The 13,328-nt window shown below is 44.8% G+C and overlaps 1 protein-coding gene across 4 annotated transcripts in view; it reads right to left on the bottom strand.

Moving 5' to 3' along the window:
• The window catches only part of XDH (xanthine dehydrogenase), a 60,813-nt gene extending 51,965 nt beyond the window's left edge, over nt 1-8,848 (bottom strand). For 2 of the 4 annotated variants that reach the window (XM_033838778.2, XM_033838779.2), the window contains exons 1-3: nt 8,514-8,845; nt 3,420-3,477; nt 452-548 (exon numbers count right to left, since the gene is read on the bottom strand). In XM_033838778.2, coding sequence (XP_033694669.1) covers nt 452-548; nt 3,420-3,477; nt 8,514-8,555 — 197 coding nt within the window. In that variant the 5' untranslated portion in view covers nt 8,556-8,845. Of the gene's footprint in view, nt 1-391; nt 549-3,419; nt 3,478-8,513 lie in introns of those variants that run through there. The other 2 variants (XR_004521850.1, XM_033838780.2) reach the window with 2 other exon arrangements.
• Between the last annotated feature and the right edge of the window lie 4,480 nt (nt 8,849-13,328).

Genomic DNA, 13,328 nt, shown 5'->3' with positions numbered 1-13,328 from the left:
ACGGGAAACAGCTTCTGCAAAGACCAAGAAATGAATGGGCATGGAGCATTGGTAGTTCACAATTGTTTCTGCATGAACAGAGTGCTGGACCCGTGAAGAGAAAGAAAACTGGAGAGGAAAGATGGGGAAAATTAAAGGACCTCACATGTTGAACAAAAAGATTGGACTTTAATTTGGGGGCAATGGAGGCCTACTGAAGGATTTCATGGGATGTGATATAAGTCTGAATTTTAAAAAGATGATTTTTTTCAGCAGTTCAGAATCTTGTCCATATATATTTATAAGCCAGGAAGATACTTCCTAAGACATCATTCTATAATGTCCCTCTTCATGACCAAGGTCTACTTAGAAACACAGGGGCTTACGTGTACATGCGCACACGCACACTCACTCAAAAGCTGACCCCTGCATCACGGTCCTCAAAGGCCATCAGCCAGCAGGCAAAGGATACATGATCTTGTCCTGGAGACGATCATACTTGGAAAGCATCACCGTGCAGGCCCCACAGCCGCCTTCTCCGCAGCCCAGCTTTGTCCCTCTCAGCCCCACTGGATGGTCAAGGGTTAAAGAATATGAACTCAGAGAAAAAAAAGTCTTTGTTGGGCTGCTGGGAAATGCCTGGACTGAGCTTCGAGTGAAGAGCCATTCATCCACACGCAGGCTCAGGCCCCTCAACCTGGGAGGCAGCAGACCCACATGGCCTCCCACTCAGATGGGATCAGGGAATGAGGCCAATTCCATTGTACAGAAAAGGAAAGGCACCAGCACCCATGTGTCAACCCCTGGGACTGGAGTTCCACTGCTCTCTAATCCTGGAGATTTTCTTGGGATCAAGGTCTTCTAGGTGTGGTCTTAACAGTCCCCCAACCCTGTGGTCTCACTGGGCAGGTAAATCAGGCACCTCAAAGACTGAGTATGTGGGCCAGCCCTCACATCACCCCAGCTGGTCATGCAAGGAAGCCATTCAAGCCAGCATGGGACTTGCTGAGTTCAGCTTCCCTCATCCCCCCGCCAAACCTTCTGGATTGATGAAGTCCAGGGGCTGGACCAGGGGCTTCTGAATATCCATCCCATAGGATATGTGAATGGAAATTAAAATGAAGATATTTTTGAGGTCAGAAACCAATATTGGAGCCACCTCTTATATATTGGGGGAGACAAAATCTCCGATACTTTGCGCTTGCAAAGTGCCTAACTAATAGGCTATTCTGGAGAACAGCAGTTATGGTGGCCTCTTTCCCGGGGACACAGGCTCCATCGCTGCTTTTCCCTCAGGCCCACAGGCCTCCAGGCCATCTATCTTCCTACTGAAGATGGAAGGACCTGAGGCTATTATCCCTGGTCACTTCCCTAATTTCAAGATAAAATTAATAACTAACAATGATAAAGCATCTTCTACTTGGAAAGCATCTATACCCATGGACCCGTTTGATCTTCATAATAATGTGGTTAGCAGGTAGGGCAGGAATTGGTGAAAGAAAGAAAGAGAGAAAGAGAGAGAGAGGAGGGAGGGAGGGATGAAGGAAGACAGAGAGAGAGAAAGAGAGAGAGAGAGAGAAGGAAAGAGAGAAAGAAAGAAGGAAAGGAAGGAAGGAATGAAGGAACGAAGGGAGGAAGACTGAGACCCAAGATGTAATGTGCGCCCTGCAAGGTGACAGCCACTTGTGTCACCCTGAGTGTTAGGGAACACGGCCATCTGACTCCTCCCCCACCATGCTGCTGCTTCTTTTAAAGCACAGCTGGGGAGGGATCTCTAGATCTCGAGTTATTCTCTTCACTAGTCTGGACGTATGAGATCAGCAGTTTAGACCACGCTAGGGGCACGTGAGGACGAATGGAAGCAGCCCAAAGTAGTCTAGAGGTCTTCTGCTAGCCTGGGCATCCTTCTGGAAGCCAGGGTAGAAGTCAAGGCTAGTGTCTTCTCTCTTGCCTGGAACTCCCACAGATCAACTCTCAACACAGGCAGCAGGAAGCCACCAGGACTTCATATTTACATGCCAACTTTCAGGTTTGGAGTTCATTTGAGATTTGGCCTTTAAACCAGCCAACTGCTATGATCAGGAATTTCTGAGGCTGTCAGGTCTTCAAAACTGTACTAGAAATCTAAAATTGATGTCAACAATCTCTAAGAGTGAGCCTCTCTTTCCAGACCACCCAGGTAGATGGGCTGGAAATGGAGTCCCACGCAGTCCCCTGATCCCACTGAGTGACTCCAGGTCTACAAAAAACGCCATCAGGTCCATGTGCTGTGAACCTCCAGACCTGCCCCCACCAGGTCAAAAATCCAGGACAAAGTACACTAGAGCCAGCTACTATCTGATAGGAGGTGAAAGAACCAGAGGCAAGGCCATGGATTCCAGGCTGGCTTCTGAGGGTGCTGAAACAATCCTTTGTTGTTCCAAAGTATGTCACTGCAAGGAGCCACCAGACGTCCCTGCCTTTGGGAGCCACAAGGGTTTATAGACAGAGGTCAGGATGAGTATCATTCTACAACAGACCCCTAGAGAGTTTCCAGTGTGGGTGGGAAGTTCAGAGCATGGCTCCCGGCTTCAGTCCAGGTCTGCCAGCATTTGCCCAGAACACACGAGGGGGAGGTGTATCCCTTAACACATCCAGCCTCGCTTCCTCCTCTGTTAAAGGGATCGCTGTGAATCAGTGAGATAGCCTACATAAATCACCTTGAACTCCACCCATAGGTAGTCAGTGCCCATTAATGTTAGCTCCTATTCTAGCTTTACTGCTGGTATTGTTCCAGGGCCTCAGAATACTTTCCTACTAGGAAAGGACAAAAGGGATGGGGGATCTTACAGAAGCACTCCCCACTCTGGGAGCAGAGCAGTACCCCAACCCTGCTCAGGAGTCCCCCACCCCATGCTTCCCAGTGCCTGCCATTCCCACAGTGGATGGTGCCTCTACATGATTCCTACCTCAGGCAGCATTTTCCCCAAAAAATACCCCTTCCCCTGACTTTCTCTCCACCTTCGCAGAGCTAGAAACCCTGCCCGGGAAGCCCATTTACGTATTAACAAAGGTCTGCTGAGGCAGGCTCTGCTCCTCCTGGGGGTGGGGGGAGGGGAATGGCCACGAAGCTTGCCAGAGCTAAGGAGGGTCTCTTGGAGCTGCTTGTTTTACAGGCCCAGGGTAGAACCTTAAATGCAGGAGACTTGAAGAACATCAAGAACCATATTCTTACTCGGCAGCTGAGAATTTCAGACCCACCAGCCTCAAATGACTTCCCAAGGTCACACAGCTGGCAAGTGGCAGAGTTGCAACTAAGACACGGGTCCAGAGCCCTAACCCAGTGCTCTTTCCTCTGCACTTCACGGTCTCCAGACCAGTCACTAGCAAATGGGGTAAGGCCCAGAGAACGAGTCCCCAAGTGCCCCCTCTCCCTCGCCCCTGCTCCAAAGTCAGGATACATTTTCTTCTCAGGTAGGCCAAAAGGGTTGTTTCTGGATCTGCATTTTTCTCCACCACCTATAAAAGCAAACACCAAAGAAAACTATATCAGAGGTATACTTAGTCATCGTCTCACCCAAGAATTTGTAGAGTTAATGGAGATGTGCTACATATATCATGAAAACGAAGGTGTTTTTCTTAATTCTATAAGATGAGCATATCAGCTGCAAGCCAAATCATGTACCTGCGGACATGCTGCAATTGTAAAATTCTGCATTAGTGAAGCTCTGGACCCACCACAGAGCACTTAGGTACAGCGCCGGCCGTGCTGGGCTGACCAAGGCAAAGTTCCCTTCAAATTGAACAAGTCATTTCATTTCCAGCTGCTGGAGCACATTTGTGAACGCCAGGGACAGCTGGGAGCGGTGGCATGCAGACCTCTGGCTTTGCGTCCTGGAGGGTGGACACTCAGGCGGTGGACGGCCAGTCTGCTGGCCTGTGCTCATAACAGAGTGTGGTGTGCGTTGGGTCATCACAGTCAACAGCACTAACACAGGTTAGAAATGGAGGAGAAATCTCAAACCAAAGGCCCACAAACAGAATGTTCAATAAGGCAGAAAGTTTGTCCATGAGGTGTGGTGCTAGTTTCAGATGCAAATCATCAAAGGAAATCTATGAAAACCTGTTTCACTTCTCCTCATGCATCATCACGCCTAACAGGGTCGGGTGATTGGGATGATCAAGGGGAGAGAATGTGTGATAAGAGTTTCTTTAGAGAGACCTGCACTATGATTCTCACATCTTCCTAAAGTAGGAGGAGGAGGAATCTGCCTCACACCTCCAACCTCACGAGGGGCTTCTACAGCCCTCCATGTAAAGCTCACATGCTGCAGGGCATATGGTGGTCTGGCTTAGCTAAAAGATAGAAAAGGTCTTACCAGACAAGCTGAGGAAGAATTGTAGTGTAAGGACTGATGTGCACTTCCAGAGTTTGGAAGAGCAAAGGATGTGAAGTTGTTGTGCCATGGACCCAGCACAGGCCACATGTGAGAGAGAGAACTTGCTGGGAGGTGTTTAAATCATTCCTGGAAGACTGACTACAGGAGGTGATGGGACCTCCATCAGAGTCTGTGTGGAGTGGACCTCCCAAAACTGGAGGCTGAGGGAGAACAGCCAGACTGAGAAAACAGCCCCCTACACCATGTCATGAGACTTGCAGTTGAAGGTTCCCAGCAGCGGGAAGCCATCCTACACCAGCACCTAATAAATAAGAACTTTCTCACTACCCTCTCCTCTCTGTCCTGAAATGAAACTGTGTTTGGCAACTTATAATTGCCCATAGGATTTTTTGTTCACTAAGAGCAATCCAGAAGGTCATGAAACTACCAAAATTTACCCTTGAATAAAGTTGAAAGGAAAGTGGAAGATAAAATTAATTTTCTTTTATGATTAACACTCCACAGGTACAGCTTGTTCAAATTTTCCTGGTTATAAATTTCACACAAGGAGTTGTTTCTTTTCTCTTGGAAATTAAATCATAAATGCACAAAATAAAAGTCTTTATTACCTTTCTCAAAGATGGCAATAAGGTCCTCTTAGCTTACCAAGAGGCTCCTGCCTCCCCTTCCTCCTGCCCTGCTGCTCTCCTTTTATCACATCCCATCAGTTCTCTGCTCAGTGCCTTCAGTGACCTCCCACATATTCAAGGTAGCATCCAAGTTCCTTAGGCTGTCTTTCAAGACCCTTTTCAATGTGTCCCCAGTCTTCATTTTCAGCCTGTTCCCCTCCTGCTTCCCTACCAAGCTGGTCTTCATACTCCAGTGAAAATACAACTTAAACCTTCTAACTCCTGTGCCTTTGGCCATTCCATTCCTCTTTCACCTGCATCTTGACTTATTAGAAGACCCCAAACACTTCCCTATCACCCCAGCCACAAGTGGTCCAACCTTCCTTGAATTCCTTGTAAATTTAAAATACCTTTAAAGTACAAAGTCTGAAAAATAAGTTTCTTTCGTAGAGGGTTTCTCAGGGTTTTAATATTCATCCATTCATTCTGTCCACATTCATTGGGCACCTACGATGTGCCAACACCATACAAAGTGGTCTAGGGATATCTAAGAAGAGTATCTGGTGGGGATACTTTTCTTTGAAATACATTTTGGAATATGGTACCTTACCTAATCACAATCCACTTTGCCAACTAGTTCATAAATTCCTGAATGGTAAGTGCCTGGTCTTAGAGATTGTATTCCTCCAGTACATATGTGTCCCATAGGCTCAGGCCTCAGAGGAGCTTGTAAATGTTGACGACGTGGGTAGGTGGGTGGGTGAGTGAGTGACTGTTGCCTCCTCACTGACTGCTGCTTCTCGTGGGGGTCACTCCTGGACACCTTCAACTGCACCCTACACGCCGAATCTTCCCAGACGCCTCTAGGGGCCACCATCTCCACTAACCAGAGAGTGACTGTTCAGAAAAACAAGAATTCTGTCCTCCAAGAGGATGGTCACTACGGTGATACCAAAATCCTGGGCAGCTCTTTCCCTTCGACTCTGACTCTAGATCAGATGTGGAAACCATCGTCACCAAGACCTGTCACCACCACAGAAGGCCCTCGAGGTATTTGATCATTGACATCTTACACCCTCTCCAGGACCACAGTGAGTGAAGACAGAATCCTGGACAGTGGTCTGAAACAGGGAGAGTAGGAAGCTCATATTTAAGAGTGAGTCACTAAGTACCAACAGCTTCTTTGGTAACCTCCTTGCACAATATCTGGTAACAAAAGATCTAGAATATCTCGGGAATAGAATTAGGAAGAAACTTACAGCTGTCTTTATTTGACTGGGAATTCCCTCGCTTGGTCTAGTTTTTATAGCGCTTTCACCTCATCCCTCCTTGCATTGCCTCACCACCTTTCCAGCAGATTCTCAAAAGTCTGCGTGTTTATAAAATTAAAAGCACTGATATTCATCACAGAAACCTGTAGTAGTAGAAGCTTCAAGAGATAGTAGGGCTTGGGCTTCCCTGGTGGCACAGTGGTTGGGAGTCCGCCTGCCGATGCAGGGGACACGGGTTCGTGCCCCGGTCCAGGAAGATCCCATGTGCCGCGGAGCGGCTGGGCCCGTGAGCCATGGCCACTGAGCCTGCGCATCCAGAGCCTGTGCTCCACAACGGGAGAGGACGGGAGAGGCCGCCACAGTGAGAGGCCCGCGTACCGCAAAAAAAAAAAAAAAAAAAAAAAGAGATAGTAGGGTTTGATGTAATGATACTATCTACAAATTTTAAATTGCTTTCCTAAGGTGAAAATACATGGGGAAACAATTTTCACCAAACCAGATTCACCTTGAAATGCTCGCTTCTAGATCCGGTGCATCATAGCAAACCATCCCCAAAGAAGAACAGAAGCTTGTACCGTCACACGTGAACTGATGGCTTAATAAATAATCAAACCTTAGAGTGAGACTCTGCCTTGGAAGTCACTGAATCCGTTTGCTCACCCAATATAAAAATTGCTTAGAAAAATGCCATGAAGATGCCACTGTGTAAGTAATGGATCGAGAAAGCCAATTCAACGACTGTTTCTTAAATCTCTACAATGCAATTGCTGAATGTGACAAAGTCGTTGGAATTCTTGGCCACAAGTCTAACAGCCACCAACAAGGAAGATTTGTCCTGCCTCTTAGTTTGCTACCAGAGACCAGTCCTGAAAAGAAGTCGGCACAGAGAGACAGCTCTGCACCTGGAAGAGCACAGCTGACCCCAGTTCCCAGGGCCACCCAGTGATACCACTCAAACTGAATCCAACAGTCCTGGGAGCACTGACATTGTGGCGGCTCACGGAATTCCCCTGCTACTCACCCAAATATATCCTGACAATTTAAGCACTAGATGCATTTTAGTTCTTGAAAATTGCCTCCAAAGTCACCCAGTTTCTCAACTCAAAATTGCCAATGCTGCAAAACGAATAAAATTGCTCTGACGATGGGGTATAATCATCACTCATACTGTGCACACGGCCATTCACAATGTGCAGCCAATGCTACCCTTTCACTGTCGCTTTCCTTTCCAACAAGGGAGCTGAAGCAGATGCAAGCACCTCAACACCCGCGTAGGGAGAGCAAGTGGACAGTGGAGACAAGGTGATGTACTTGCCCCCTCTTCTCCCTGCACCTGCATTAAGATCCGCAAAGATGCTCACCCTTCCGGTGCTGCAAGGACTGGTACCCTTATCATAAGACCGCCCTCTGCCCTACCATCCCCACCTTCCCTAGGTCCCTGTGCAGCAATGAAGTTAATCCAAGTGAGCAATTTTTATCAAAGTAAGAGGTTTGCAATATGTATATGTATAACTAAGTGTGTGTGTGGGGCGGGGGGAAGCGTGCCTTTTAAGAAATAAAAATTGTGGCTTGCCACAAGATGTCAGTATATGTCCTCACACAACTTAGCTGTTAACATTTACACAGATGAAATATCAGAATCAAAGCTGTGTACATCTGAGGGCTTCCCTGGTGCGCAGTGGTTGGGAGTCCCCCTGCTGATGCAGGGGACGCGGGTTCGTGCCCCGGTCTGGGAGGATCCCACATGCCGCGGAGGTGAGAGGCCCGCGTACCGCAAAAAAAAAAAAAAAAAAAAAAAAAAAAAAAAGCTGTGTGCATCTTATACCCTGAGATTAGCAAGAAAACACATTCCTGCTCCTTTTCTCAGTAAAGAAAGCAACAAAAGTCTTAGGATACATTTGATTAAACACAGAAATGGAGGTGACCTCCAATCTCACCTAGAACCCTGCCCACCTTTCTCAGCTTCCTGCCAGTGTCTCTATTACCGCGAAGAGGTGGCAAGGAGCATGGATGAGCTCACAGATGCCTTTCTTCTCGCTTCCCTCCCCATCACTGCTTTACCCTGTGAGTATCTTGACTGTGTTCTAACCCTGAGAAGGTCTTCTTTCCCCAGTGTTACCCCAAATGCAGCGACAGCTTTGAAGGAAGAGAGAAAGAGAGAAGGCGAACAAATAAGGGAGAACCCAAAGAGAGAGAACAAGAACAGGTCTTTTCCGGAGGACACACATCCCTCCCGGGGATCAGGGAAACCAGAGAAAGGGTCAGCTTCTGCTTACCTTTTTGCCATTCACAAAGAAAACCAACTCATCTGCTGTCATTGTCACAGGTTGGGGGTCCCTGAACTCCAGGTACCTTATGCCCAAGAGGCACTGCCAGTTATTACTGCTCTGCAACTTGAAAAATACGCCTCCCAAAAAAATGAAATGAAGTCAGCCGATGGGAGGGACCAAGCTCAGAGCTTCGGGGCATGGCGAGTTCTTGGCAAAAGACACCCGTTTACATAATCAAGGAAAATGCAATCACACACAGCAAATCACACCCCCAACACCTGTGTCGAAGAGCACAGAGGAAGACACAGGCAGATATCAGCAAGGAGGATGCTGGTGCCAGACGACTGTGGGTCTTAGGAACCACCCTCACAGAACCTGCTTCATCCTCCCACTTGCTGAAGACGGAGAAGGCGGAAGGGCCACGGTCATAGTGACAGTCACGGCAATAGAGGTGATTCACACCCTCCGCGTCTACACTTGTCATTTTACCATTTAGGTTTACAGCAACCCAGACTCAGCACTTACATGCAGGACTCATTCTCCCAGAGCTTGGAGGGGTCTGGAGTCATAAGAGGCAGAGTCCAGTTATTCAGACGCAAAATCTTGCATTTGACCTCAGCAGGTCTCTTATCACTTTCAGAACGCACTTATTTTCATCCTGTAATGGGCAAATGAATGACATCAAGAGCAAAAGGCTGAGTGACAAATGATGTATTTTTGGAAGTGCTTCGTAAATAAGCAAACAACCAAAATTTCTATTACTATTGCAAATGTATTCTCAAAAGCACAGCAAAAATAATCCTGATAACAAACCACTTTTGAGGTTTTCCTTTTGTTTCTCTCAGGGAAACATCCTTGGTTAAACTGTCAGAATAACTCATAAAAATATTGCAAAATACTGTACCAAATAAAATGTGCATATCTCATAGGCATAGGCCAAATTAATACAGAGCTGAAAACCTTCCCCCATCCAGTCTCCATTAACTCCTGGTATAAACACACATGCATATCACCCACCCAGGCAGCACCAATGAGCTCTAAAGTCCAGCGGCCAACTGCCCCTCCCAACTCTCTCTCTCTCTCTCTCTCTCTCTCTCTCACACACACACACACACACACGCGCGCGCGCGCACACACACACACACACACACACACACACACACACACACACACACACACACACACACACACACACACACACTAGCATTCTCTCTGGTCTTCTACGAGGCTAGCCTCTGTGAAGTAGGTCACTTCCCCTACACTCCCTGAAAGATATGAGTGGGGAAGAAAGCAGTATTGGGCAGATGTGCTTGGTACAGAAATAATCTAGAGAAACTGAAGACTGCCAGGACAGCCACCATGTTATCAACACGATGCCGCTCTCCACACAGACTTTATTTAAGCAGGAGATGAAATTCCACTCGTAGGGTGGCTAATCATCCCAATTTGTCCCCAACTGTCTTGGTTTTAATACTAAATCCCTGGCGAATCCTTCAGTCCAAGGCAAACTAAGATGATTGGTCAGCATAAAACAGTGGTTCTTAACTGGGGAAGGGGGATCTTCATCCCAGGAGCCTTTCTGGCAATGTCTGGGGATATGTCTTGTTGACAGAAATCATCAATAATCAATTAATAATAATAATAATAGAAGAGAGTTTTAGTTGAGCCAAACTGAGGACTACACTCCAGGAGACAGTGTCTCCGATAGTTCCAGGGAAACATGGTTTTCAGAACAGTTTTATATCTTGTCAGAAAAAAGAGCATCTAACATGACAAGAGTACATCCCTTCATGGTTTCAGAAAAGACAGATCAGCACATACACAGCACATTTACTGACAGATCAGTAAAGCCCTGGCACCTGGGAAAGGAGACTTATCATGAAAGGAGCACCAGCACCGGTGTCCCAGGAAGGGAGGCATTTACTACTTATCTTTAAAATGGACAGTTTTACTTCTGGTCAATGCAGCCTTTTCTTTATCAGTTAAAGCAGGTGTACAACGTATATTTAATAGGTCACAAAACAGGCTGTTCTAGTTAGCATAAAGTGAAATCATGTATATGCCAGAATGACTTCCCCATACCCCAATATGTGAAAATTTCTTCCATCATTTCTTTTCATTGAATAAAATCTTTCAAAAGAAAGCAGTGATGACCAAAGCATTTGTCCCTTGATGCCAGAGTGGTTGCTGCCTGTCCAACATATCCCTCGGTGCTAGGACTTCCTCTCTCTTTCTTTTTTCTAGGAAAAGAGTTGCCTAATTATTCTCATTGGGGAGTAATTAATTAATCAACCAAAGTAAACACAGAGGTATATGATGATGGATAAACACAGGGTATATTATCAATTATATCAAATTGTTGCACAAACTTTATACTTGTGTTTGGGGCAGTCAACTTAGAGCAAACAGTGATACATGTCATGAGTACCTTGAGAGCTAGGAAAAGAATAATAATACATACTACAACAGTGACAATCATCTATAAAGCAAATCAGGGGAAAAAACGCCTATTACTGAGGGAAGCTAACCAAAGAGATTATTTAAAGGGTTAGTTTCCCATACATCTTTTAGCCTTTTTGCCTTTTGGGAATTTTTTTTCTAAGTGTATGCCTACTTTTCCACAGGTGTTGATATAAGTGCAACAAGTAATGTGAGCAATAGCACAGCAACTCTTGTTAAGCCAGCAGAAAATCTAAGGCAACCTTGTTATCAAATACTACTTGGGCTGAGGAGCTTAGGGATGTCTGTTGTGCTGCAGTGCTTTTTGCAGTGTCCTCAGCTATTTGACCAATGGTGACTGATAGATTTCTGATCATCTCTTTAGAAACAATGGGGTAGCATAATGTACCAGTAAACATAATGATTCTATTTGCCAGCTATTAAGACATTTATGTGCCCATCTTTGGGAAAGTGGGTCAATTCTAATACCACAAGCAAAGATAAAGCCTGGGGGAGCACAAGCAGTCTCAATGATAGCCTTGTTAATTGGAAGTTTTCTTAACATAATATTAAACCACGGATCATTTTTCTTGCAGTTTTTCCAAAAGCTATCTGTATGGCATCTGACATTTAAGAGTAGCTGGCATAATTTACTCGTGTTTTTCTCTTTAAGGCATCTGTTAATTAAGTAAGGAACAAAGTGAAGCAGTCCTAGGGTATGTTGTATCTGGTCTCTAAAGACTGAGGACAGTATCAGACAAGGGATGGACACATTAATATGTTGAAGAACTTGAACCTGAAATGTTAGGCCAGAGAGAGGTCATTCTAGATGAGTGGTAATGTTTGGAACATCAGAAAAGTCGGTGCCAGGTATTAAGAGGGGCCTAAATCAGTCTTGTATTCACTGATTAATTTGATGACAGATCCAACAATGTGTTAAATTGCCCTCAGTAACTATACGCTGTGACAACTTTACTACACAATGTTCTTTTCATCCTGAACACTGGTGCAAAAGCATAGCTAGAAATAAAACAATAATTTTCAATTTGATAGAGAGATAAACATTTGGTAAACAGTTCAATTGAACTGATAGAGTGAGTCTTACAGGCTTGGTCCAGATTCTTGGGTCCGTTTCTACCACTGATGTCTTCTTCTCATCTTGGCTAGATGGTACTTGCCTCAGTCAGTGAAAGCCAGGTCAGGAATAGGTGTTAAAGTTCACTTGGGTGGAGGGGACTTTTTTAAATGAGAGATGTGAATCCATGAGTCTATGCCCTTTAATTTGAGAGCACATGGATTAGTAGACAATACCTGATAAGGTATTATCAGGTATCATTATTTTACAACATGGCTTCAAAGAATCTTTTGTTTGATTTCTTTTCCAATGTGCATAATCTCCTGCAGAGATTGTACACATTGCAGGTTATGGGGCATCTGATCTTTATCCAAAGATAGATTATTGAGGTAAGCTTCAGAACCAAGCTTAGAATGTCTTCTAAATAATTCAGTGAAACTTCACAAAAATGTAACATAGAAACAAGGAGCCATCTAGGAAATGAGTCTTAAGCAATAAATATCAAACCTCAATGATAATTAACATCATGAGAACTTAATATACATGAAGGTATATTAATGAAACAATTTTTTCCCTCTAAAATTATCCATATCTCTACAAAATATAGCCAAATTAAGACTAATCTGTTTACAAAATAAGTCTGGTTTCAATAAACTTGGCCTGACTATTAACATAAGTGTAATTGATCATATGGACTCTTTGAAGTTTGACTTCGTTGGACCTTTTCATAAGGAATCCAAATGGAACTTTCAACAGGCTTCTTAAGGCCAGGAAAGTCATGCCAAGGACTTGCCATCAGATTCTGCCTGTAATACCTACAGGTTTGGTAGGCTTTCTCTCTTCTCAAGATCCAAAATATCTTGAGGTTCCTGCAAGTGCCAGGAAGTGGCCCTCCTTGATCACCTGGTAAGGTTGCTGGGAACCTGGTAAGTAAGGTACCAGCTTGTTTTTTCAAGGGGCTATATGGTTCCATAAAGTCTACCTTAGTTCTTTAAAACTATCTAGCCATACTTTATTTTATGTATATTCCCAAATGTGACATTTCGGTCAAAGCCATAGTAATATTGCCAGTGTTTCCAACTGCGTCTTGTTATAAGGAGAACAAATTCTTACTGAACTCATGCAAATAATTGCATTGCCATGAAAATAAGAATACTCACTAATTAAGAGTTTCCAAATTCTGGTGGGATCAGGAAGGGAGAAAAGGTAAAAGTTTTAACTCTGATTACAAAGGTATAATTTACCAAATTGGTGTAAGTCATAATTAGCTTAGGGGAAATGTTTCCTTATATCTGGAGAATAAAGAT

The sequence above is a fragment of the Tursiops truncatus genome, chromosome 14, assembly GCF_011762595.2.
Source record: "Tursiops truncatus isolate mTurTru1 chromosome 14, mTurTru1.mat.Y, whole genome shotgun sequence".
Classification (NCBI taxonomy): domain Eukaryota; kingdom Metazoa; phylum Chordata; class Mammalia; order Artiodactyla; family Delphinidae; genus Tursiops; species Tursiops truncatus.
This window is presented reverse-complemented; position numbering and strand designations above follow the sequence as displayed.